At 37.2% G+C, this 27756-nt stretch overlaps 1 protein-coding gene across 1 annotated transcript in view; it reads left to right on the plus strand.

Moving 5' to 3' along the window:
• fgfr4 (fibroblast growth factor receptor 4) overlaps positions 1-15596 on the plus strand; it is a 61735-nt gene extending 46139 nt beyond the window's left edge. The window contains exons 11-20 of the mRNA XM_061899083.1: positions 73-266; positions 2082-2227; positions 4314-4435; positions 5944-6054; positions 6142-6332; positions 7103-7225; positions 10938-11008; positions 11073-11210; positions 11278-11383; positions 15256-15596. Of these exons, the coding sequence (XP_061755067.1) occupies positions 73-266; positions 2082-2227; positions 4314-4435; positions 5944-6054; positions 6142-6332; positions 7103-7225; positions 10938-11008; positions 11073-11210; positions 11278-11383; positions 15256-15399 (1346 nt within the window). The 3' untranslated portion in view covers positions 15400-15596. The remainder of the gene's footprint in view (positions 1-72; positions 267-2081; positions 2228-4313; positions 4436-5943; positions 6055-6141; positions 6333-7102; positions 7226-10937; positions 11009-11072; positions 11211-11277; positions 11384-15255) is intronic.
• Positions 15597-27756: the final 12160 nt, after the last annotated feature.

Raw genomic sequence — 27756 nt, forward strand, 5'->3', positions numbered from 1 at the left:
TCTTGACTTCGTACTGTGTGATATTTGTGGTAGTCACCTTTTGACTAAGAAAGTGGTGCCTGGTTCCTGCAGAGGAAGAGGCCTCAGACTCCCTGGACACCATGGAGACCAAGTACACCGACATCATCATCTATGCCTGTGGCTTCCTGGCGCTGATCATGGCCACCATCATCGTGGTTTTATGTCGGATGCAAGTCCACCCGAGGCGGGAGCCTTTCGATGTCCTTCCGGTTCAGAAGCTTTCCAAGTTCCCGCTGCGCAGACAGGTGCGTCTTACTTTTAACCGATCTAGTATGGCATTTCTTAAAGGCCTACTGAAACCACACTACTACCAACCACGCAGTCTGATACTTTAAACATCAATGATGAAATATTAACATTGCAACACATGCCAATACGGCCGGTTTAATTTTACTAAATTGCAATTTTAAATTTCGCTAAAACGTCGCGGTATGACGACGTCACGCATTGTACTGGACATTTTGGTCCAGCACCGTTTTCATCGCATAATTCCACAGTATTTCTGACATCTGTGTTGCTGAATCTTTAGCAATTTCTTCAATTAATAATGGATACGTCAAGGAAGAAAGATGTAAATGGGAAGTGGTGTATTGCGGCCGCATTTAGCAACACAAACACAAGTCCGGCATTTCTTAAAGGCCTACTGAAACCACACTACTACCGACCACGCAGTCGGATACTTTAAACATCAATGATGAAATATTAACATTGCAACACATGCCAATACGGCCGGTTTAATTCACTAAATTGCAATTTTAAATTTCGCTAAAACGTCGAGGTATGATGACGTCACGCATTGTTGTGGACATTTTGGTCCAGCGCCGTTTTCATCGCATAATTCCACAGTATTTCTGACATATGTGTTGCTAAATCTTTAGCAATGTGTTCAATTAATAATGGGAGACGTCAAAGAAGAAAGATGTAGATGGGAAGCGGTGTATTGCAGCCGCCTTTAGCAACACAAACACAGCCGGTGTTTCCTTATTTACATTCCCGAAAGATGACGGTGAAGCTTTACTATGGAACAGAGCGGTCAAGCCAACGTGGTTTCCTACCACATGTCAACCGGCAGGTTTCGGTGAGAATAAGTCTGCTCTTACCGTAGACATGAGCGGAGAGCTTGCGTCGTCCTGCCCTGCACTTGTCAAAGAGGCAGCTGCGGACTCTCTTGCCTCCTCCCGCCGGCCACCTCCGACCGTTGGATGCTTCCAACGTCGAGAAACGTGGCTTCCCTCGGAGACACTGGCGGTGTCCTACTTTGTAACACTTTGTGTTACTAGTGTTACAAAAACACTAGTAACACAATAAGCAGATAAGGGATTTTCCAGAATTATCCTAGTAAATTTGTCTAATAACATCTGAATCGCTCTGCCGTCTAGTTTTTTTTTTCTTTTTTTTTTTCTAGTCCTTCACTCTCTTTTTTTTTGTCCTGTCCAGCTTCTCAGGCAAATCACATAGTTGATGTAGATGCCCATATCGGCTGTTCAGATTTACTTTACAAGTGTAGGATACTTCTCTTGTTGCCTTATTTGAATTTGACTTTATTAAACGTATTTATATTATCATTTGGTGCAGCCGGGCCGGAGCAGGAGGGGATAGAAAGAGCAAAAAAGGAAGACAGAGGGGGAAATTGTGGGGATAAGAGGGGGATTTTTTCTTTTTTTTTTGTTCTAGTCCTTCACTCTCACTTTCCTCATCCACGAATCTTTCATCCTCGTTAAAATAATGGGGAAATCGTCGCTTTCTCGGGCCGAATCGCTCTCGCTGCTGGTGGCCATGATTGTAAACAATGTTCAGATGTGAGGAGCCATACAACCCGTGATGTCACGCGCACATCGTCTGTTACTTCCGGTACAGGCAAGGCTTTTTTATTAGCGACCAAAAGTTGCAAACTTTATTGTGGATGTTCTCTACTAAATCCTTTCAGCAAAAATATGGCAGTATGGCGAAATGATCAACTTTGACACATAGAATGGACCTGCTATCCCCGTTTAAATAAGAAAATCTCATTTCAGTAGGCGTTTAAAGACTGAATTTTTTTCCTCCATTTCTTGTTTCAGTACTCTGTGGACTCCAACTCGTCCGGGAAGTCCAGCGCGTCTTTAATGAGAGTGGCTCGTCTTTCCTCCAGCTGCTCTCCCATGCTGGCCGGAGTGATGGAGTTTGAATTGCCCTATGATCCGGACTGGGAGTTCCTCAGGGACAAGTAAGCCCACTGAAACTAAACAATCTCAGTAGATCAGGGATGTCCAAACTTTTTCCACTGAGGGCCGCACACTGAAGAATCAAAACAAGCGGGAGCCATTTTCATAATTTTTATTTTAAAAACCAATACAATATATGTATAAAAAAATATACATTTAGGCCTCCACTCGGTTATGATCCCGGGGACCCCAAAGGGTTTTGGTCCAAAAAAATATTAAAAATGGGTCATTATTCAGTATTATTATTTTCATTACTATTCAAGTTTTAAATCTCTAAATCAGGGGTGTCAAACTCAAATACAGAGTGAGCCAAAATTAAAACTGAACAAAGCCGCGGGCCAAGGTTGAACAAATTAACCTTTTAGGTGTAGCGTCCCGGAGGAGTTAGTGCTGCAAGGGGTTCTGGGTATTTGTTCTGTTGTGTTACAATGCGAATGTTCTCCCGAAATGTGTTTGTCATTCTTGTTTGGTGTGGGTTCACAGCGTGGTGCATATTTGTAACAATGTTAAAGTTGTTTATACGGCCACCCTCAAGTGTGACCTGTATGGCTGTTGACTTGTGAGTGTGTGGAAGCCGCTTATATTATGAGGCTTGGTCGGCACGCTGTTTGTATTGAGGATAAGCGGACGTGACGACAGGTTGTAGAGAACGTTAAAGGCAGTGCCTTTAAGGCACGGCCCCCAATATTGTTGTCCGGGTGGAAATCGGGAGATATTCACGAGAATGGTTGCCCAGGGAGATTTTCGGGAGGGGCACTGAACTTCGGGAGTCTCCCGGGAAAATCAGGAGGGTTGGCAAGTATGAATATTAGCGGTGAATGCAGTGTAACAGCGGCACAGACACTGTATAATACCGGCGGGCAAGCTCTCATGTTAATTTGATATTGCCTCAAGGGCCAAATAAAATTATTTGGCCCGCGGGCCAGAGTTTGAGTCTAGATCAACTTTAGGAAAAAAATGGAAAAAACACAAAATATGCAATATTTTCACCCAATAACATTTTTTTAGGTGGAATATTTGAGATTATATAATAATTGGAGCCTTAATTTTGGATTTTGATTCATTATTATTTTTTGACACTTAAAAACAAATCACACTAAAATAATTGGGGATCCAAAAGTGTCCTACTCATTAAAGTGTTAAAAAATAAATGCTATATATTTTTTTTACCGTTTACTTTTAGCACAATAATCTCGAGATCTACTTCAGATCCATCCGTCAATTATTAGTTTTATTGTTGTTTATGTTTTTTGTTTGTTTTGTTTGTTTGTTTTTTGTTTGTTTGTTTTCCAAAGACATGCACCTGGGGATGGGTTGATTGGCAACACTAAATTGGCCCTAGTGTGTGAATGTGAGTGTGAATGTTGTCTGTTTGTCTGTGTTGGCCCTGTGATGAGGTGGCGACTTGTCCAGGGTGTACCCCGCCTTCCGCCCGATTGTAGCTGAGATAGGCGCCAGCGCCCCCCGCGACCCCAAAAGGGAATAAGCGGTAGAAAATGGATGGTTTGTTTTAGGCCCTTCTTTAAAAAAAAAAAAAAAACACAGCTCAGTTTTTTTATATGGCAAAACACAAAATATATGCAAGATTTTCCCCCCCAAAAATATTTCAAAGTGGAATATTTAATGTGACGTAATCGGAGCCTTGAATAGGTGAATGATTCAAAATGACATTGATTTTGATTCATTATTATTTTTTAAAGAAAGAAACAGCCTGCATGGCAGCTTTGTGTTATAAGAGTAAGCATTGCAACAATTTCTTGTTACATTTCACCTGTTTGCTCTTTTATACCACTTTTTATGTTTTGAATTTTTTTCAATTCTATTCTTAAATTGTGCCGTGGGGCCGTTAAAAAATAACCCGCGGGCCGCAAATGTCCCCCAGGCCGCATTTTGGACACCCCTGTAATAGATAATCCTCAATAACAGGCCGGGTTCTTTTAAGCTTCTGTTTAGTTCCCAGGGTTGAAACATAAAACTGTATCACTCTAGTCATGCGGGAACCTAAAAAGAAACCTATGTTTGACGAAATCAGAGCCCCAAATTATGGCTGCGTATTTATTTTTAACCGACTGCCCGTACTTTCACCAGCCTAACTCTGGGGAAGCCTCTGGGCGAAGGCTGCTTCGGCCAAGTGGTTAGAGCCGAGGCCTACGGCATCAACAAGGACTCTTCAGACCAAGCCACCACCGTGGCGGTCAAGATGCTCAAAGGTAAGAATTATGCGACTTGAAACACAACCTTTAAGATGCTAATCCAGGGGTCACCAACGCGGTGCCCGTAAGGACCAGATGAGTCGCCCGCTGGCCTGTTCTAAAAATAGCTCAAATAGCAGCACTTACCAGTGAGCTGCCTCTATTTTCTAAATTGTATTTATTTACTAGCAAGCTGGTGTCGCTTTGCTCGACATTTTTAATTCTAAGAGAGACAAAACTCAAATAGAATTTGAAAATCCAAGAAAATATTTTAAAGACTTGGGCTACACTTGTTTAAATAAATTCATTTATTTTTTTACTTTGCTTCTTATGACTTTCAGAAGGACAATTTTAGAGAAAAAATACAACCTTAAAAGTGATTTTAGGATTTTTAAACACATACCTTTTAAATTCCTTCCTCTTCTTTCCTGACAATTAAAATCAATGTTCAAGTATTTTTATTTTTTTTATAATTGTGAAGTTAAGTGAATTATATTTATATAGCGCTTTTCTCTAGTGACTCAAAGCGCTTTACATAGTGAAACCCAATATCTAAGTTACATTTAAACCAGTGTGGGTGGCACTGGGAGCAGGTGGGTAAAGTGTCTTGCCCAAGGACACAACGGCAGTGACTAGGATGGTGGAAGCGGGAATCGAACCTGCGACCCTCAAGTTGCTGGCACGGCCACTCTACCAACCGAGCGATACCGCCCCCATTGTAAAGAATAATAAATACATTTTAATTTAATTCTTCATTTTAGCTTCAGTTTTTTCGACGAAGAATATTTGTGAAATATTTCTTCAAACTTATTATGATTAAAATTCAAAAAAATTATTCTGGCAAATGCAGAAAAACCTTTAGAATCAAATTTAAGTCTTTTGAATTTATTTTTAAATTTTTGTTTTGGAAAAACTAGAAGACATAATGATTTGTCTTTGTTAGAAATATAGCTTGGTCCAATTTGTTATATATTCTAAAAAAAAAAAAAGTGCAGATTGGATTTTAACCTATTTAAAACATGTCATCATAATGGTAAAATTAATCTTAATCAGGAAAAATTACTAATGATGTTCCATAAATTCTTTTTTTTTTTTTTCTTTTTAAAAGATTCAAATTAGCTAGTTTTTCCATTCATTTTTTTCGGTTGAATTTTGAATTTTAAAGAGTCAAAATTGAAGATAAACTATGTTTCAAAATTTTGATTTCATTTTTTTTCGTGTTTTCTTCCCTTTTAAACCGTTCAATTAAGTGTTTTTTTCATCATTTCTTCTCTACAAAAAACCTTCCGTAAAAGGAAAAAAAAAATGTACGACGGAATGACAGACAGAAATACCCATTTTTTATATATATATATATATAGATTTATTTATTAAAGGTAAATTGAGCAAATTGGTTATTTCTGGCAACTTATTTAAGTGTGTATCAAACTGGTAACCCTTCGCATTAATCAGTACCCAAGAAGTAGCTCTTGGTTTCAAAAAGGTTGGTGACCCCTGTACTAACCAATCCTTATTTTTTGCTGTAGACGACGCTACAGACAAAGATCTTGCGGACCTGATCTCGGAGATGGAGCTGATGAAGGTGATGGACAAACACAAGAACATAATCAACCTGCTGGGAGTCTGCACTCAGGACGGTAAGTTAGACACAGGCTTCTCGCATCGAGTCGGAAAGTTCCAAGAATCGCTGGTTGAAACAATGAACTAACCCGACTCAAAACCAGGGCCTCTGTACGTACTGGTGGAGTACGCCTCCAAAGGCAGTCTGAGGGAGTACCTGAGGGCGCGGCGGCCTCCCGGCATGGACTACACTTTCGATGTGACCAAAGTGCCCGAGGAGCAGCTCACCTTCAAGGACCTGTTGTCCTGCGCCTACCAGGTGGCTCGAGGAATGGAGTACCTGGCCTCCAAACGGGTACGTTCAGCCTCTCGACTTCAGTAAAGGATGACTTGAAATATATCGAGCACTTCCTCGGTTTCTCAGGTAAAACGATCATATTCCGTGTTGGTTTATCTGGACCGGAGACAAATTTTCCAGTTCTTGGATGTGATGAAGCCGAGTAACTGCGGTGTTGGAACCGGCAAAGTGAATATGATCAAATGTATGAATGCATGTGAAGAGGTCAATATCAACATAGTTCTGGTTTTCATGGAATTCAATTTGGTTTTACGAGCACATATAGTCCAGATGGGTCTCTTTGCAACCTCTTTTTCTTTTCTTCCCCTTTTCCCAGCGTGCTCTCTGCTCTCACTTATCAACACTCTTCTTTGTCTGGCAGCCGGCGTCTCAGACAGGCCAGCTCCAAGTCCTGTTTACTCTCCTCCATCCATCTGTCCGTCCCTTGCCGTCTCGCAGGCTTTGTCCCCTTTTAGCGCCACCGTAAATCTGTTAGCAAACAGACAGCGGAGCGGCCGTCTGGGTGAAGGCATCAGGTTTCTGGCTGCGAGGCGTCCTCGCTCTAACCCTCCATTATGGGGGGAAAGACCCGCAAAAACCAAACGCTCGGTCCGTTCAGCCCAAAGTCTATTTCGAACCAAACCAAAATGAGCTTTAATGACAGTCATTCAGTCCGGGTAAACAGACCCTAAAACATTCTCTTCCAACCTTTCTATATTTAGACCACGGACGTTTAGCTTCAGCTACTGGAATAAAGAGCTTCAACGTCCCTTGTCCTTTGTTTGCAGTGCATCCACAGAGATCTGGCAGCCAGGAACGTTCTGGTGACCGAGGACAACGTCATGAAGATCGCCGATTTCGGTCTGGCCAGAGGCGTCCACCAGATCGACTACTACAAGAAAACCACCAACGTGAGCACGCTTTAAATGGCTTCGTCACATGTTCAGCTCTTGATTGGCGGGGGACTTAATGAGACGTAAATACAAACCCCGTTTCCATATGAGTGAGATGTAAATATAAACAGAATACAATGATTTGCAAATCTTTTTCAACCCATATTCAGTTGAATGCACTACAAAGACAACATATTTGATGTTCAAACTCATAAACTTTATTTTTTTTTTTTGTAAATAATATTTAACTTAGAATTTCATGGCTGCAACACGTGCCAAAGTAGTTGGGAAAGGGCATGTTCACCACTGTGTTACATCACCTTTTATTTAAACAACACTCAATAAACGTTTGGGAACTGAGGAAACTAATTGGGGCTTGGTGAAGCCCCAATTAGTTTCCTGGTGAGAACATGCTATTTAGGTTCCCAGTTCCAATTTAGTGTTGCCAATCAACCTATCCCCAGGTGCATGTCTTTGGAAGTGGGAGGAAGCCGGAGTACCCGGAGGGAACCCACGCATTCACGGGGAGAACATGCAAACTCCACACAGGAAGATCCCGAGCCTGGATTTGAACCCAGGACTGCAGGAACTTCGTATTGTGAGGCAGACGCACTAACCCCTCTGCCACCGTGAAGCCGGATGATAACATATGTAATAATAATAATAATGGATTAGATTTATATCGCGCTTTTCTATTGTTAGATACTCAAAGCGCTCACAGAGAAGTGGGAACCCATCATTCATTCACACCTGGTGGTGGTAAGCTACATCTGTAGCAACAGCTGCTCTAGGGTAGACCGACGGAAGCGTGGCTGCCAGTTTGCGCCTACGGCCCCTCCAACCACCACCAATCATTGAGTCCTCATTCATTCACCGGTGTGAGCGGCACCGGGGGCAAGGGTGAAATGTCCTGCCCAAGGACACAACGGCAGCAATTTGGATGTCAATAGGTGGGAAGCGAACCTGCAACCCTCAGGTTTCTGGCATAGCCGCTCTACCCACTACGCCATGTTGCTCCAAAACCTGTGTAGACCATACAGCATTAATGGGGCCTTGATAGATGTGTAAGTTACCCATGCCTTGGGCACTAATACACCCCCATACCATCACAGATGCTGGCTTTTGAACTTTGCGCCTATAACAATCTGGATGGTTCTTTTACTCTTTGTTCCGTAGGATACCATGTCCACAGTTTCCAAATATAATTTGAAATGTGGACTCGTCAGACCACAGAACAGTTTTCCACTTTGCATCAGTCCATCTTAGATGAGCTTGGGCCCAGCGTTCCTGGGTGTTGTTGGTAAATGGCTTTGGCTTTGCATAGTAGAGTTTTAACCTGCACTTACAGATGTAACGACCAACTGTAGTTACTGACAGTGGTTTTATGAAGTGTTCCTAAGCCCATGTGGTGATATCCTTTACACACCGATGTCGTTTTTTGATGCAGTACCGCCTGAGGGATCAAAGGTCCGTTATATCATTGCTTACGTGCAGTGATTTCTCCAGATTCTTTTGATGATTTTACGGACCGTAGATGGTAATATCCTTAAATTCCTTGCAATAGCTCGTTGAGAAATGTTGTTCTAAAACTGTTTGACAATTTGCTTACAAAGTGGTGACCCTCGCCCCATCCTTGTTTGTGAATTACTTAGCATTTCACGGAAGCTGCTTTTATACCCAATCATGGCACCCGCCTGTTCCCAATTAGCCTGCACACCCGTGGGATGTTCCAAATAAGTGTTTGATGAGCATTCCTCAACTTTATCAGTATTTATCGCCACCTTTCCCAACTTCTTTGTCACGTGTTGCTGCCATCAAATTCTAAAGTTAATGATTATTTGCAACAACAAAAAAAATGTTTATCAGTTTGAACATCAAATATGTTGTCTTTGTAGCATATTCAACTGAATATGGGTTGAAAATGATTTGCAAATCATTGTATTCCGTTTATATTTACATCTAACACAATTTCCCAACTCATATGGAAACAGGGTTTGAGACTCGGAGCGCGGCCGAGGGAAGGACTATGCCAGCCAGACTTTGGTCAGGAGTGTCTGTTACAGTGACACAATGAAAGTGGGTCCTTTAAAGGGGAACATTATCACCAGAACTATGTAAGCGTCAATATATACCTTGATGGTGCAGAAAAAAAGACCATATGTTTTTTTAACCGATTTCCGAACTCTAAAAGGGTGAATTTGGCGATTTAAACGCCTTTCAATTGTTCGCTGTCGGAGCGATGACCTTTCACCCGTGACGTTACATCGGGAATCAATCCGCCATTTTCTCAAACACATTACACACACACAAGTCAAATCAGCTCTGTTATTTTCCGTTTTTGCGACTGTTTTCCGTACCTTGGAGACATCATGCCTCGTCGGGGTGTTGTCGGAGGTTGTAACAACACGATCAGGGACGTATTCAAGTTGACTTACGTGGAGTGTGCATCGATTAGCACGGCATGCTAATCGATGCTAACATGCTATTTAGGCTAGCTGTATGTACATATCGCATAGTTATGCCTCATTTGTAGCTATATTTGCATCCAGCCTTTCCCTCCACCCACATTTAATGCCAAACAAACACATACCAATCGACAGATTCACGTTGCACCAGTGTCAAAAGATGCGAAAGTCGCTCGTTTGTTCTGCACATTTTACCGACGATAGCGATGCTACAACAGAGATGTGTGGATACCCTGCGACACTCAAAGCAGATGCATTTCCAACGATAAAGTCAACGAAATCACAAAGGTGAGTTTTGTTGATGTTATTGACTTATGTGCTAATCAGCCATATTTGGTCACCGCATGACTGCAAGCTAATCGCTGCTAACATGCTATTTAGGCTAGCTGTATGTACATTTGTAGCTATATTTGCATCCAGCCTTTCCCTCCACCCATATTTAATGCCAAACAAACACATACCAATCGACGTATTTAAGTTGCACCAGTGTCAAAAGATGCGAAAGTCCCTCGTTTGTTCTGCATATTTTACCAACGATAGCGATGCTACGACAGAGATGTGTGGATACCCTGCGACACTCAAATCAGATGCATTTCCAACGATAAAGTCAACGAAATCACAAAGGTGAGTTTTGTTGATGTTATTGACTTATGTGCTAATCAGCCATATTTGGTCACCGCACGACTGCAAGCTAATCGATGCTAACGTGCTATTTAGGCTAGCTGTATGTACATTTGTAGCTATATTTGCATCCAGCCTTTCCCTCCACCCACATTTAATGCCAAACAAACACTTACCAATCGACGGATTTAAGTTGCTCCAGTGGTCAAAAGATGCAATCGTTGGTTAGAAGGCTTCTTCAATTTCGTTTTCGCCATCTGCCTCCACACTCCAACCATCCGTTTTAATACATGCTTAATCTGTCGAATTGCTTAAGCCGCTGAAATCCGAGTCTGAATCCGAGCTAATGTCGCTATATCTTGCTGTGCTAACCGCCATGTTTGTTTGTATTGGCATCATTAGATGACGTCACAGGAAAATGGACGGGTGGATTTACAGATAGCGAAAATCAGGCACTTTAAAGCCTTTTTTCGGGATATTCCATGATGGGTAAAATTTTGAAAAAACTTCGAAAAATAAAACAAGCCACTGGGAACTGATTTTTATTGGTTTTAACCCTTCTGAAATTGTGACAATGTTCCCCTTTAAACGTGTGCGACCAGAGGGGCGTGTCTCTAACCGTGTCCCCCCCCACCCCCCCGCAGGGACGGTTGCCCGTCAAGTGGATGGCGCCCGAGGCCTTGTTTGACCGAGTCTACACGCACCAGAGCGACGTGTAAGCGCTAACGCCGCCTCCGACCCGTCCGCCACCGAGCTAACCTGGACTTCCTCCCTCTCAGGTGGTCGTTTGGCGTCCTCATGTGGGAGATCTTCACGCTGGGCGGGTCCCCCTACCCCGGCATCCCCGTGGAGGAGCTCTTCAAGCTGCTGAAGGAAGGACACCGCATGGACAAACCCTCCAACTGCACGCATGAACTGTGAGCACGAGATCGCCGTCTCAGTCGCGGCGTCCGAGGTCGTTAATTGTCGTTTTGTCCGCCAAAGCTACATGATGATGCGCGAGTGCTGGCACGCTGTTCCCACCCAGAGGCCCACCTTCAAACAGCTGGTGGAGGAACTGGACAAAGTGCTGCTGTCCGTCTCGGACGAGGTAAGCGCGACATGCAAACGGCTAAGACGGGGGTCACCGACCTTTTTGAAACCAAGAGCTACTTCTTGGGTACTGATTAATGCGAAGGGCTACCAGTTTGATACACACTTAAATAAATTGCCAGAAATAGCCAATTTGCTCAATTTACCTTTAATAAATAAATCTATATATATATATATATATAAAAGGGGTATTTCTGTCTGTCATTCCGTCGTACTTTTTTTTTCCTTTTACGGAAGTTTTTTTTGTAGAGAATAAATGATGAAAAAAACACTTAATTGAACGGTTCAAAAGAGGAGAAAATACAAAAAAAATTAAAACTAAATTTTGAAACAGTTTATCTTCAATATCCATCCATCCATCCATCATCTTCCGCTTATCCGAGGTCGGGTCGCGGGGGCAGCAGCCTAAGCAGGGAAGCCCAGACTTCCCTCTCTCGTCTAGCTCTTCCCGGGGGATCCCGAGGCGTAGTCTTCCCAACGTGTCCTGGGTCTTCCCCGTGGCCTCCTACCGGTTGGACGTACCCTAAACACATCCCTAGGGAGGCGTTCAGGTGGCATCCTGACCAGATGCCCGAACCACCTCACCTGGCTCCTCTCCATGTGAAGGAGCAGCGGCTTTACTTTGAGTTCCTCCCGGATGGCAGAACTTCTCACCCTCTCTCTTAGGGAGAGCCCCGCCACTTGTACCCGTGATCTTGTCCATTCGGTCATGACCCAAAGCTCAGGACCATAGGTGAGGATGGGAACGTAGATCGACCGGTAAATTGAGAGCTTTGCCTTCCGGCTCAGCTCCTTCTTCACCACAACGGATCGATACAACGTCCGCATTACTGAAGACGCCGCACCGATCCGCCTGTCGATCTCACGATCCACTCTTCCCCCACTCGTGAACAAGACTCTTAGGTGCTTGAACTCCTCCACTTGGGTCAGGGTCTCCTCCCCAACCCGGAGATGGCACTCCACCCTTTTCCGGGCGAGAATCATGGACTCGGACTTGGAGGTGCTGATTCTCATTCCGGTCGCTTCAATATCGACTGAGCGGCACAGGGGGCAAGGGTGAAATGTCCTGCCCAAGGACACAACGGCAGCAATTTGGATGTCAATAGGTGGGAAGCGAACCTGCAACCCTCGGGTTTCTGGCATAGCCGCTCTACCCACTACGCCATGTTGCTCCAAAACCTGTATGGACCTTTCAGCAGTAATGGTGCCTTCACAGATGTGTAAGTTTCCCATGCCTTGGGCACTAATACACCCCCATACCATCACAGATGCTGGCTTTTCAACTTTGCGCCTATAACAATCTGGATGGTTCTTTTCCTCTTTGTTCCATAGGACACCATGTCCACAGTTTCCAAATATAATTTGAAATGTGGACTCGTCAGACCACAGAACAGTTTTCCACTTTGCATCAGTCCGTCTTAGCTGAGCTCGGGCCCAGCGAAGCCGGCGGCGTTCCTGGGTGTTGTTGATAAATGGCTTTTGCTGTGTATAGTAGAGTTTTAACTTGCACTTACAGATGTAGCCACCAACTGTAGTTACTGAAACCAAGAGCTACTTCTTGGGTACTGATTAATGCAAAGGGCTACCAGTTTGATACACACTTAAATAAATTGCCAGAAATAGCCAATTTGCTCAATTTACCTTTAATAAATAAACCTATATATATATATATATATATATATATATATATATATATATATATATAAAGGGTATTTCTGTCCGTCATTCCGTCGTACATTTTTTTTCCTTTTACGGAAGGTTTTTTGTAGAGAATAAATGATGAAAAAAACACTTTATTGAACGGTTTAAAAGAGGAGAAAACACGAAAAAAAATTAAAATAAAATGTTGAAACATAGTTAATCTTCAATTTCGACTCTTTAAAATTCAAAATTCAACGGAAAAAAATGAATAGAAAAACTAGCTCATTCGGATCTTTTTGGAAAAAAATAAAAAAATATTTTATGGAACATCATTAGTCATTTTTCCTGATTAAAATTAATTTTAGATTTTTGATGACATGTTTTAAATAGGTTAAAATCCAATCTGCACTTTGTTAGAATATATAACGAGTTGGACCAAGCTATATTTCTAACAAAGACAAATCATTATTTCTTCTAGATTTTCCAGAACAAAAATTTTAAAAGAAATTCAAAAGACTTTGAAATAAGATTTAGATTTGATTCTAAAGATTTTATAAATTTGCCAGAATAATTTTTTTGAATTTTAATCATAATAAGTTTGAAGAAATATTTCACAAATATTCTTCTTCGAAAAAAACAGAAGCTAAAATGAAGAATTTAATTAAAATGTATTTATTATTCTTTATAATAAAAAAAATTTAAAATTACTTGAACATTGATTTAAATTGTCAGGAAAGATTTAAAAGGTAAAAAGGTATATGTGTTTAAAAATCCTAAAATTATTTTTAAGGTTGTATTTTTTCTCAAAAATGGTCTTTCTGAAAGTTATAAGAAGCAAAGTAAAAAAAAAACAAAAACAATTATTTAAACAAGTGAAGACCAAGTCTTTAAAATATTTTCTTGAATTTTCAAATTCTATTTGAGTTTTGTCTCTCTTAGAATTAAAAATGTCGAGCAAAGCGAGACCAGCTTGCTAGTAAATAAATACAATTTAAAAAATTGAGGCAGCTCACTGGTAAGTGCTGCTATTTGAGCTATTTTTAGAACAGGCCAGCGGGCGACTCATCTGGTCCTTACGGGCACCGCGTTGGTGACCCCTGGGCTAAGATAAGCTGCGCTAAGATTCATCTTTGCTAACACGTGCGCATGGAAGAATGGGGTCAGCGTATTAGCTAAGCGCTAAATTGAACACAATAACAATCCTCCTGCTGCCTAATAAGCATATGCAAATGGACAAACGAGGAAAGTAAACCTAAGTTAGCTAAGCTTTATTGCAGCAAAAATTACTAATGATGTTCCATAAATTATTTTTACATTTTTTTCAAAAAGATTCGAATTAGCTAGTTTTTTCTCTTAATTTTTTTCGGTTGAATTTCAAATTTTAAGAGTCGTGTCTGCTGGCTATAGCGGTGCTAAGCTAAACGAAAATAACCATGAGTTAAAATACTGTTACTAACTCATGGAAAACAAAAATAATCATGAGTTAACATACTTTTAGCAATGTATGCTAACTCATGGTAAATGAAAATAACCATGAGTTAGCATACTGTTAGCAATGTATGCTAACTAAGGTAAACGAAAATAACCTCAAGTTAGCTCATGGTAAACGAAAATAACCATGAGTTAGCATGCTGTTAGCAATGAATACTAACTCAAAGTAAGTAAAAATAACCCTGAGTTAGCATGCTGTTAGCAATGCATGCTAACTTATGGTATATTAAAATAACCATGAGTTAGCATGCCATTAGCAATGCATGCTAACGCATGGCAAACGAAAAATAACCATGAGTTAGCATGCTGTTAGCAATGCATGCTAACTCATGGTAAATTAAAATAACCATGAGTTAGCATTCTGTTAGCAGTGCATGCTAATGCATGGTAAACGAAAATAACCATGAGTTAGCATGCTGTTAGTAATGTATGCCAACTCAAGGTAAACGAAAATAACCTTGAGTTAGTATGCTGTTAGCAGTGCATGCTAATGCATGGTAAACAAAAATAACCATGAGTTAGCATGCTGTTAGTAATGTATGCTAACTCTAGGTAAACAAAAATAACCTTGAGTTAGCATGCTGTTAGCAATGAATGCTAACTCAAGGTAAATGAAAATAACCATGAGTTAGCATGGTGTTAGCAATGTATGCTAACTCATGTTTTGGTTCTTAACCACAAAGTCAGCATGCGAGCATGTCCTTAAAGCCACCATTCTCGTGTCCTCCCACCCCGCAGTACTTGGACCTGTCCACGCCATTCGAGCAGTACTCGCCGTCCTGCGAGGACACGTCCGGCTCCTGCTCCTCGGACAACGACTCGGTCTTCACCCACGACGCCATGTCCGGCGAGCCACGCCTGCTGGACTACCAGGAAACCTAGACGGACAAAAGTTGTCGTCTTTTTTTTTTTTTAAAGAAAAAAAAAAAACCTTCTCAAACCTGGAGAGGACGCCGACAGGACCAGGACCAAAACCAAGGACGTCTTCGCCAACCCTGGGAAAAAAAAAAAAAGGATTTATTTTGCTAGGTTGCTCATGCTAAATATCTCTATATTATAAGATTATTTTACTTTTGTCTCGCTTATTTAAAAAGAAAAAAAAACCTCAGGAACTCAGAAGGACTTTTCTGTTGTCATTTCCTGTTGTTATATATTAGAATATTACCGGCGCTAAAACACATAAATTATTTTCTATGCTGCGAAAATAAAAATGTGTGAAAAGTTCGGGACCGAAACCACAACATTTCTTATAAGGTCCCTGTCAGGTTCAAACACTGATGACTTCTATTAAACGAGACAAAAAGCAAGGAATCCCGTGATCTCTGCAGTGGACATTTTCCTGGCTTCTGTTACGCGTAGGAAAAAAAACATCAAATACCGATTAAAAACGTCCACACTGTAAAGGACGGTGCAGGTTTATGAATTGATTAACATGGACCCCGACTTAAACAAGTTGAAAAACTTATTGGGGTGTTACCATTTAGTGGTCAATTGTACGGAATATGTACTGTACTGTGCAATCTACTAATAAAAAATTCAATCAATCAATCAATATCGGAACTTTCTGGTTCAAACACTGATAACATCTATTAAACAAGACAAAAAGCAAGGAATTAAAGAGAAACAGAATTAAATTTGGCTCAATTTGAGGAGAAACGTCTGGGTTAATTGTACAGAATATGTACTGAACTGTGCAATCTACTAATAAAAGTCTCAATCAATCAATATCATGACTTTCAGGTCCAAACATTTATCTATTAAATGAGACAAGAAGCAAGGAATTAAAGAGAAACAGAATTAAATTTGGCTCAATTTGAGGAGAAACGTCTGGGTTAATTGTACAGAATATGTACTGAGCTGTGCAATCTACTAATAAAAGTCTCAATCAATCAATATCGTGAATTTCAGGTCCAAACACTTATCTATTAAACGAGACAGGAAGCAAGGAATTAAAGAGAAACAGAATTAAATTTGGCTCAATTTGAGGATAAACGTCTGGGTTAATTGTCCAAAATATGTACTGAACTGTGCAATCTACTAATAAAAGTCTCAATCAATCAATATCGGGACTTTCAGGTCCAAACAATTATCTATTAAACGAGACAAGAAGCAAGGAATTAAAGAGAAACAGAATTAAATTTGGCTCAATTTGAGGAGACACGTCTGGGTTAATTGTACAGAATATGTACTGAACTGTGAAATCTACTAATAAAAGTCTCAATCAATCAATATCGTGACTTTCAGGTCCAAACATTTATCTATTAAACGAGACAGGAAGCAAGGAATTTAAGAGAAACAGAATTAAATTTGGCTCAATTTGAGGAGACACGTCTGGGTTAATTGTACAGAATATGTACTGAACTGTGCAATCTACTAATAAAAGTCTCAATCAATCAATATCGGGACTTTCAGGTCCAAACAATTATCTATTAAACGAGACAAGAAGCAAGGAATTAAAGAGAAACAGAATTAAATTTGGCTCAATTTGAGGAGACACGTCTGGGTTAATTGTACAGAATATGTACTGAACTGTGCAATCTACTAATAAAAGTCTCAATCAATCAATATCGTGACTTTCAGGTCCAAACACTTATCTATTAAACGAGACAGGAAGCAAGGAATTAAAGAGAAACAGAATTAAATTTGGCTCAATTTGAGGATAAACGTCTGGGTTAATTGTACAAAATATGTACTGAACTGTGCAATCTACTAATAAAAGTCTCAATCAATCAATATCGGGACTTTCAGGTCCAAACAATTATCTATTAAACGAGACAAGAAGCAAGGAATTAAAGAGAGACGGAATTAAATTTGGCTCAATTTGAGGAGAAACGTCTGGGCTGTACTCTTGTCCACTCTCCAGCACGCTCTGGCGGAAGATTGTACGTCACCTCTTTTTATTTGGCCTTTCCCTGTTTACATAACAACAGCTGTTTCTAAAGGATTGTAAACAGGGAAAGTCCAAATAAAAAGAGGTGGCGTACAATCTTTCGCCAGAGCGTGCTGGAGACTATACAATAGAATAGAATGGACTTTATTGTCATATTTGCATATAACGAGATTAAAGACTCCAATTTAAGGTGTGGTAGTGGGAACAAATATGGGGTGAAATAAATAACACAAAAGGTAATAAAGACAAAAAACTAACAATTGTGAAGTGAATTATATTTATATAGCGTTTTTTCTCTAGTGACTCAAAGCACTTTACATAGTAAAGCCCAATATCTAATTTTTACATTTAAACCAGTGTGGGTGGCACTGGGACCAGGTGGGTAAAGGGTCTTGCCCTAGGACACAACGGCAGTCACTAGGATGGCGGAAGCGGGGATCGAACCTGCAACCCTCATGTTGCTGGCACGGCCGCTCTACCAACCGAGCCATACCGCCCTAACAATTGGGATAAACAGAGTACTATCCAATAAAAATAATAAGCAATCCTGTACAACAGTGGCCCCCAACCACCGGGCCGCAGAAGAATTTTTTATATAAAAAATATATATATATATATTTTATTTTATTAAATCAACATAAAAAACACAATATACACTTACAATTAGTGTACCAACCACAAAAACCTCCCTTTTTCATGACAAAAACGTCCCTTTTTCATGACAAAGAATTAAAAAAAATAAAGATAAAAAAAAGGACCCCACACCCCCCACACCCCAGGGCAGCGGGACAAATTATTAAGCATTGACCGGTCCGCGGATACAAAAAGGTTGGGGACCACTGCTGTACAATATACAAAACACTATAGAAATACAAAATACTGTACAGACCAGACGTTTCTCCTCTAATTGAGCCGAATGTAATTATTTCTCTGTTCAATTCCTTGCTTCTTGTCTGGTTTAATAGATGTCATCAGCGTTTTCATTTTTATTAGATTTGTATTCCCCCCCCCCCCCCCCCACACGTGACCGAAGCCAGGAAAATGTCCACTGCAGAGGTCGCGAGACTGAGGAGTGACCCCCACTCCTTCTGACAACAAAGTCCCGGTCAGAGACGTGCTGGAGGGGGGTCTCGGTGGGACGCCAAGCCCACTGTCACTGCTGAGGGCCAAGTGGGGGGACGCCGAATGTGAAAAGCAGTGTGATTGATTTCAAATGGAGGACGAGCCAGGGGAGGGGGGGGGCGGCAAGAGGGTCCGGGGTTGTCTCCTTTGTGAGAGGCGGTCACCCCTTCACCCCGCCCCGAGTGCCGCTGAGGGCCCCCCCCCCGCCCCCCTCCACTCCGACCCCCCGCCCCTGGTCCGCAGCCGGGACGGACAATGAGGGCCTTTTTTTGGGGGGGACAAAAAAAACGAAAAAAAACGGGTGTGTCTGTTTGCCCGCTGGCGCTTGTGTGCAAATGAAGAGGCTCTTATTATGTTAATAAAACACACACACACACACACACACACACACACACACACACACACATCCCAGGACGCCATCTTTGAAATGAAAAAAGTCTTAATTCGACATTTGCCACCAAGAGCAGCTGCAGACCACCCCCCCCTCCACCACCACCCCCTTCGCCCGAGCCCCTCCCCCGAGAGAGGAACATCTCAAACGTAAACAAAACAGTTTAAAAGTTGTTTTTTCTTTTTTTTTTTTTTTAGTTTGAACACATTTGTGTGAAGTTTGTTCGGGTCGAAGCTCTTAAGGTTTTCATGCTCCATCATTCCAGGGTCCCCCCCCCCCCCCTCCCCCCCTTTCCGAGAAAACTTATTCTAGAAATATCTAATTTATTTGCTTATTTTCCTGTTTTTATAAGAAATAAAGTATAATTTTAAATAGATGATGTGTTTGTGTCTTTTAATGTTTCAGTGTTTTTTTTTTTGCCGTCTTCACATTTTTTTTAATAAAATTGTTTAAAACATTTTTATTTCATGTTTTTTGTGGTTTTTCAAATTAAATTATAGACAAAAAAATAAATATATATATATATATGTATATTTATTTATTTTTATTTCCTTTATTATTATATTTAGTAAATAATATCCTTTAATGAACATGTTTTTAAAACTACTTTTAATCTTATAAATAACATTCTGTACTTTGTTTTTGCAGTTAAAAAAAAAAATTTAAAATATAATTAAATTTGCAAACTTTATATCGTATATTTTTTGTTGTTTTTTAAATGATTTGTAAACTTTTTTTTTTTTTTTAACTTTTTTAAAATTGATTTTCTTTATTCAAAAAACAGTATGGTGTATTTTCTTTACATTTGGCAAATAGTAGCCTTTAGCATTCTATACTTTTTTTGCAGTTTTTTCTTTCAATTTAAAAATAGAATTAAAATTTGTATCTTTATTTTGTGTATTTTTTGTTGTTTTTAAAATAAAATTATAAACAAAAACACTTTTAACTTTTTTTGTGTGTTTTTTAATTATTTTTTTTTAAATTCAAAATACAGTATAGTGTTTGCTGTATTTTTTTAATTTGGCAAAAAAAAGTCTTTAATGAAAAATAGCATTCTGTAATTTTTTTGCGGATTTAAAAAATTAAAAATATAATTAAAATTGTAATCTTTATTTCGTGTAGTTTTGGTGTTTTTAAAATATAATTATGAACAAAAAATATTAAAAACATTTTTTTGTACTTTTTAAATTATTTTCTTTATTCAAAATACAGTATGTTGTATTTTTTTTTTTGATTTTGCAAAAAGTATCCTTTAATGAATATGTTATTAATACTTTTAATCTTAAAAATATCATTCTGTACTTTTTTTTTGTCATTATTAAAAAAAAAAAAGTATAATGAAAATTGCAATCTTCATTTCGTGTAATTTTTGTTGTTTTTAAAATAAAATTATAAACCAAAAAAAAAAAAAAACATTTTTGTGTGTTTTTTAATTTATTTTTTTAATTCAAAATACAGTATAGTGTTTGCTGTATTTTTTTTTAATTTAGCAAAAAAAAGTCTTTAATGAAAAATAGCATTCTGTAATTTTTTTGGCAGATTTGTAAAAATTAAAAATATAATTAAAATTGTAATCTTCATTTCGTGTAGTTTTGGTGTTTTTAAAATAAAATTATAAACAAAAAATATTAAAAACATTTTTTTTGTACCTTTTAATTTATTTTCTTTATTCAAAATACAGTATGGTGTATTTTTTTTTTGGATTTGGCAAAAAGTATCCTTTAATGAATATGTTTATATAAATACTTTTGATCTTAAAAATATCATTCTGTACTTTTTTTTGTCATTATTAAAAAAAAAAAAAAGTATAATGAAAATTACAATCTTCATTTCGTGTAATTTTTGTTGTTTTTAAAATAAAATTATAAACCCCCCAAAAAAATTTTTTGTTGTTTTTTGATTTCTTTTCTTTTATTCCAAATACAGTATGGTGTTTGCTGTATTTAAAAAAAGGCAATTGGTAGCTTTTAATGAAAATGGTTTTAAAACTAATTTTGATCTAAAAAAACATCATTCTGTACTTTTTTTTTCAGTTTTTTAAAAATATAAGTATTATGAAAACTGCAATCTTTATTTCATGTAATTTTTGTTGTTTTTTTAAATGAAATTATAAACCCCCCAAAAAATTAAAACATTTTTGTGTGTTTTTTAATTTCTTTTCTTTTATTCCAAATACAGTATGGTGTTTGCTGTATTTTAAAAAAAAAAAATAGGCAAATAGTATCTTCTAATGAAAATGTTTTTATAACTAATTTTGATCTTAAAAATATAATTCTGTGCTTTTTTTTTGTCAGTTTTTGAAAAACAAAAGTACAATGAAAATTGCAATCTTTATTTTGTGTAATTTTTGTTGTTTTTAAAATGAAATAATAAACAAAAAAAGGTAAAAAAAAAAATGTGGGTATGTTTTTTAATTTATTTTCTTTTATTCAAAATACAGTTTGGTGTTTTGCTGTATTTAAAATTTTTTGGGCAAATAGTAGCTTCTGATGAAAATGTTTCTAAAACAAATTCTGATCGTAAAAATACCATTCTGTACTTTTTTTTGTTGTTTTTAAAAAAAACAAAAGAATAATGAAAATTGCAATCTTTATTTTGTGTACTTTTTGTTGTTTTTAAAATGAAATTATAAACCAAAAAAAATGTTACATTTTTTTTGTGTTTTTTAATTTCTTTTCTTTCATTAAAAATACAGTATGGTGTTTGCTGTATTTAAAAAAAAGGCAAATAGTAGCTTCTGATGAAAATGTTTTTAAAACTGATTTTGATCTTAAAAATATCATTCTGTACTTTTTTTGCAGTTTGTATGTATGTATGTATGTATATATATATATACATATATATATATGTATATATAAATAAAATCTAAATCTTTATTTTGTGTATTTTTTGTTGTTTTTAAAACAAAATTATAAACAAAACAAAAACTTTTTTTCCCATTGTTTTTGAATGTATTTTCTTATTCAAAATACAGTATGTTGTTTGCTGTATTTTTAATATTTGGCAAATGGGAGCCTTTAATGAATATGTTTTTACAACAACTTTTGATCTTAAAAATAGCATCCTGTACTTTTTTTTGCATTTTTTTAATTTAAAAATATCATTAAAATTGCAATCTTTTTATTCATATTTAGAGTATTTCAACACTTTTAGATTAGAAAAATAGTACTTTTATACAATTTTATATTTGGAAAATAGCATCCTTTAAGAATACATTTTTAAAACTATTTTTTAGCTTAAAAATAGCATTCTTTATTACGTGTACTTTTTTTTGCAGTTTTTTAAAATTAAAAATATAATTAAAATTGCAATTTATATTTAATGTTTTGCTGTTTTACTCATTATTTATACATACAATATTTCAAAATGTTTACATACATTATACTTTTTTATCTTTAAATGTAGTTAATACATATATCATTCAAACTTTTTATTTAAAATATACTTAAGCATTTTTTTGTAATGCACTTTTGAGAGTAGTTTTTAGATCCAAAAAAGAGTTACAAAAAAAAGATATTTTATGTTTTTTCAGCTGTTTGTAAAACAATTTTACAGTTAAAACAACATTTCTACTGAATGCATTTTAGTCTTTTTCAAAAATGTTTCCATAAATAACACCCTCAATTAGATAAATTGATTTCTGGTTTAGTATTGTTTAATTTGGGAAACAGTATCCTTTGAAAATAAACATTTTGAAACTGGGTTTTATCTTAAAAAATAGCATTCTTTAATATGTGCCCTTTTTTTCTCTGCAGTTTTTAAAATTTAAAATATAATTAAAATTGCAGTCTATATTTTATGTTTTGCTCTTTTAAAAAATATAAAATAAAAAGTCTTACACATTATTTAAACATACAATATTACAACATTTTTAAATAAATAAATAACTTTTTTATTTTAATTTGGAAAACAAAATTAGTTAATATATTCTTCAAACTTTTTTATTTAAAAATTACCTAACTATTTTTTGTAAAGTACTTTTTAGAGCATTTTTTAGATCCTAAATACAATTTAAAAATTTCTATTGTAAACAAATGTTTAACAAGTTTAATAAAGTTACAATGATGCCATGTCTACATTGGCACAATTTCACATGTCCGAAAAGGACTAACAAGAAGTAACTCCTATTTAATGAAATAATAATTTTGATTTTAACGGTTTTTTTCTTCTTTTTTTTTTTCTTTTTTTACAACTCCAGTCTTTATTTTCCCACGTTTCCAAAATAAGGTTGTAAATCACGTTCAAGTAAGAGGACGCAGCAACTGTGCCATGTGAGGACCATGAGAGCCAGACTGAAAAGGAGACGCAGCGAGATGAGGCGGGGGTCAAGGGTCAAGAGGAAAGGAGAAGAGAGAGCAGTGGCGATCTCAATCAGACACTGCTTTTGAAGAGTGTGTGTGTGTGTGTGTGTGTGTTGTACACTGTAGCACTTGTGTGCGCGCTGTGTGGTCTGTACGTGCACATGTGTGTGGTTGTATATGGATTTCTGCGTGCGTGTGTGTTTGTGTGTGTGTTTTATCACTCATGAACAATACATCTTTGTCAGTCAGGAGGTTGACGACGATGAAGGACTCTGGGCTGGTCTGGGATCTGCTTGATTTCAAAGAAAACAATAAGAAAAAAACAAAAAAAAACGAAAACCAAAAGAAAGCAACAAGAAAAAAAGGCCGAACGCAAGAAGAAATTTATATTAAAAACAAACAAACAAAAAAAAAACCTCCTCATCACAGAAAACAACAACAAAGCAATTAGGAAAAAAAGATTAAAACAACAGAAAACCACAAAACAACAACAACAAAAGAGTAACAAGAAAAACAGGAAAAATACTATAAGAAAACTGAAAACAGCAGGAAAGCCCAAAAAAGAAAGAAAATATAACAGAAAGCAACAAGAGAACAAGAAAAAAACAAGAAAACAAAAAAAAGCAAAAACTATAGAAAAGAAAAAAACGAAAACAACAGCAAATAACAAGAAAATAAGATTACAACAACAGAAAACAACAACTAGAAAAACAGGCAAAATACAATAAAAACATTGAAAACAGCAGGAGAGCAAAAAAAAAATGAAAACCATTGGAAAGCAACAAGAAAAAAAGTCAGAATGCAACAAGAAATCATCAAAACACAAGGAAAAAACCCAAGAAAAAACAGAAAATAACAAAGCAAGAAGAAAAAAAGGTTGAAACAACAGAAAACAACAGCAAAAACAAAACAAAATAGTAACAAGAAAAAAACTGGAAAAATACAAGAAGACTGAAAAAATCAGGAAAGCCAAAAAAAAAAGAAAATATAACAGAAAGCAACAACACAACGAGAAAAAAACTAGAAAACAAGAAAAAAAGCAAAAAACATTTGAAAGCAACACAAAAAAAGACAGAACGCCACAACAAATCGACGAAAAAACAAGAAAAAAACAAAAACAACAGCAAAGCAACAAGAAAAAATTATTGAAACAACAGAAAACAACTAAAATCAACAACAAAAGAGTAACTAGAAAAACAGGAAAAATACAATAAAAAAAACTGAAAACAGCAGGAAAGCAAAAAAAAGGAAAATCATTCAACAGGAAACAAGAAAAAAAGGTTGAAACAACAACAACAAAAAATAGTAACAAGAAAAAAACAGAAAAAATACAATAAGAAAACTGAAAAAATCAGGAAAGCCAAAAAAAAAGAAAATATAACAGAAAGCAACAACACAATGAGAAAAAAACTAGAAAACAACAAGAAAAAAAGCAAAAACCATTCGAAAGCAACAAGAAAAAAAGTCAGAACGCAACAAGAAATCATCACGAAACAAGAAAAAAAAACAAGACAAGACAGAACACAACAAAGCAACAAGAAAAAAAGGTTGAAACAACAAAAAAAACAAAAAAATAGTAACAAGAAAAATACAGGAAAAATACAATAAGAAAACTGAAAAAAATCAGGAAAGCCAAAAAATATAGATATAACAGAAAGCAACAACACAACGAGAAAAAAACTACAAAACAACAAATAAAAAGTGAAAACCATTTGAAAGCAACAAGAATAAAAGGCAGAAAGCAACAACAAATGGACAAGAAAACAAGAAAAAAAAGAGAAAATATAGTGAACAACAAGAAAAAAAGATTAAAACAACCAAAAAACAACAACAAAAGAGTAAAAAACAAAACAGGAAAATACAATACAAAACTGAAATTAGCAGGGAAGTAAAAATAAATGAGTAAATATAACAGAAAGCAACAAGACAACAACTAGAAAACAACAAGAAAAAAAGCGAAAACCATTCAAAAACAACGAGAAAAAAAGACAGAACGCAACAACAAAAACAAAAACAACAGCAAAGCAACAAGAAAAAAGATTACAACAACAGAAAACAACAACAAACGAGTGACAAGTAAAACAGGAAAAATATAATGAAAAAACTGAAAACAGCAAAAAAGCAAAAAAAAATGAAAACCATTCGAAAGCAACAAGAAAAAAAGGCACAAACGCAACAAGAAACATCACGAAAACAAGAAAAAAAACAAGACAAAACAGAAAACAACAAAGCAAAAAAAATTGTTGATACAACAGAAAACCAACAAAAAACAACAACAAAAGAGTAACATGAAAAATAGGAAAAATACAATAAAAAAAACAACTAAAAACAGCAAGAAAGCAAAACATTTTTTAAATACAAACCCCGTTTCCAAATGAGTTGGGAAATTGTGTTGGATGTAAATATAAACGGAATATAACATATTTGATGTTCAAACTCATAAACATTTTTTTTTTGCAAAATAACAATTAACTTGGAATTTCATGGCTGCAACATGTGCCAAAGTAGTTGGGAAAGGGCATGTTCACCACTGTGTTACATCACCTTTTCTTTTAACAACACTCAATAAATGTTTGGGAACTGAAAAAACACATTGTTGAAGCTTTGAAAGTGGAATTCTTTCCCATTCTTGTTTTATGTAGAGCTTCAGTCGTTCTACAGTACGGGGTCTCCGCTGTCGTATTTTACGCTTCATAATGCGCCACACATTTTCGGGAGACAGGTCTGGACTGCAGGTGGGCCAGGAAAAAACCTGTATTCTTTTACTACGAAATCACGCTATTGTAACACGTGGCTTGGCATTGTCTTGCTGAAATAAGCAGGGGCGTCCATGATAACGTTGCTTGGATGACAACATATGTTGCTCCAAAACCTGTATGGACCATTCAGCATTAATGGTGCCTTCCCAGATGTGTAAGTTACCCATGCCTTGGGCACTAATACACCCCCATACCATCACAGATGCTGGCTTTTCAACTTTGCGCCTATAACAATCCGGAAGGTTATTTTCCTCTTTGTTCCGGAGGACATCACGTCCACAGTTTACAAATATAATTTGGAATGTGGACTCGTCAGACCACGGAACACTTTTCCACTTTGCATCAGTCCATCTTAGATGAGCTCGGGCCCAGCCAAGCCAGCGGCGTTCCCGGGTGTTGTTGATAAATGGCTTTTGCTTTGCATAGCAGAGTTTAACTTGCATTTACAGATGTAGCGACCAACTGTAGTTACTGACAGTGGTTTTATGAAGCTCCTGAGCCCATGTGGTGATATCCTTTACACACTGATGTCGGTTTTTGATGCAGTACCGCCCGAGGGATCGAGGTAATGGGTCCCATTTTTATAGTCTTTGGTATGACTCGGCCGGGGTTTGAACTCACAACCTACCCATCTCAGGGCGGACACTCTAACCACTAAGCCACTGAGTTGGTTAATAAATGATCATCTACATCTACTATATGAGTGTCTTTAAAGAAAAGAGAGAGAGAGAGAGAGAGAGTGTGGTGATGCATTCAGGTGACAAATGTTGCAGTGTTCAGGCCAGACTCAGTGACTCGCCCTGGAACATGAATGCAACAGAAGAAGCTTTGAGTGGACTATAAACCACCCCCAGAAACCTTTTTTTAGACCTTGTGGTCCTGAACACAACTTGCATTTTCTCCAACTTTGTCACTCAGGCCAGAGCAAAACCTCCACCCACGCTAAAATGCATCTCAATAGTCTGAAGGCGACACCTAATGACGGAAGATCTTCTTCCCAGTATCACTAGTCAAAGGTTGCACACTTGTGGAGTTTCTCGGCACACTCCCAAACCTCCATACATTTCTCCAGCCGTGGTCAAGTTGTAATTCGCGAAAATCAGGAAGCCTTACCCGGACAACGGGGCAATCATCGGTTCTCACTTTTTTTTGAAGCTCACAAAGAAAACGTTCAAATATTCTACGTATTTATTTTTCCACATTTAATATGTTCTTTACAATTATTTGAACCTTGACAGTAACACGTAAGATATGTTTTAAATGCTGTCGCGGGTTCATTGATTTTCAAATGTGCCAAAATATAGCCTGTTTTGTACACTGTTGAGGTGATTCAATACAAAATTTATCGAAAGGTTTTTGTTTTATTTTAAAAGACATGTTACAAGTTGAAACGTGACTGTGATTGGATTTTTGCTAGTGAGAATCCAATCACAAGTTGTAATTCGCGAAAAGCAGGAAGGGGCACCGAAGCCATACCCGGACAACGGGGAGATAATCGGTTCTCACTTTTTTTTAACTCACAAAGAAAAAGTTCAAATATTCTAATTATTTATTTTCCCACATTTAATATGTTCTTCACAATTATTTGAACTTTGACAGTACTCCGTAAGATAAAGTACTTACTCAGCTATATTTGGGTGTTAGCTAGCAAAATATGAAACTTCACAAACAGATGGACGCTACATCAGCATTCGGGGGAATCGTTGTAAGTGTGGGGGGAAACGTATTTGTATTAGATTTTGATCAAATTGATTAGTTTGTGCCAACCCTCCACAA

The sequence above is a fragment of the Nerophis ophidion genome, linkage group LG04 (assembly GCF_033978795.1).
Source record: "Nerophis ophidion isolate RoL-2023_Sa linkage group LG04, RoL_Noph_v1.0, whole genome shotgun sequence".
Classification (NCBI taxonomy): domain Eukaryota; kingdom Metazoa; phylum Chordata; class Actinopteri; order Syngnathiformes; family Syngnathidae; genus Nerophis; species Nerophis ophidion.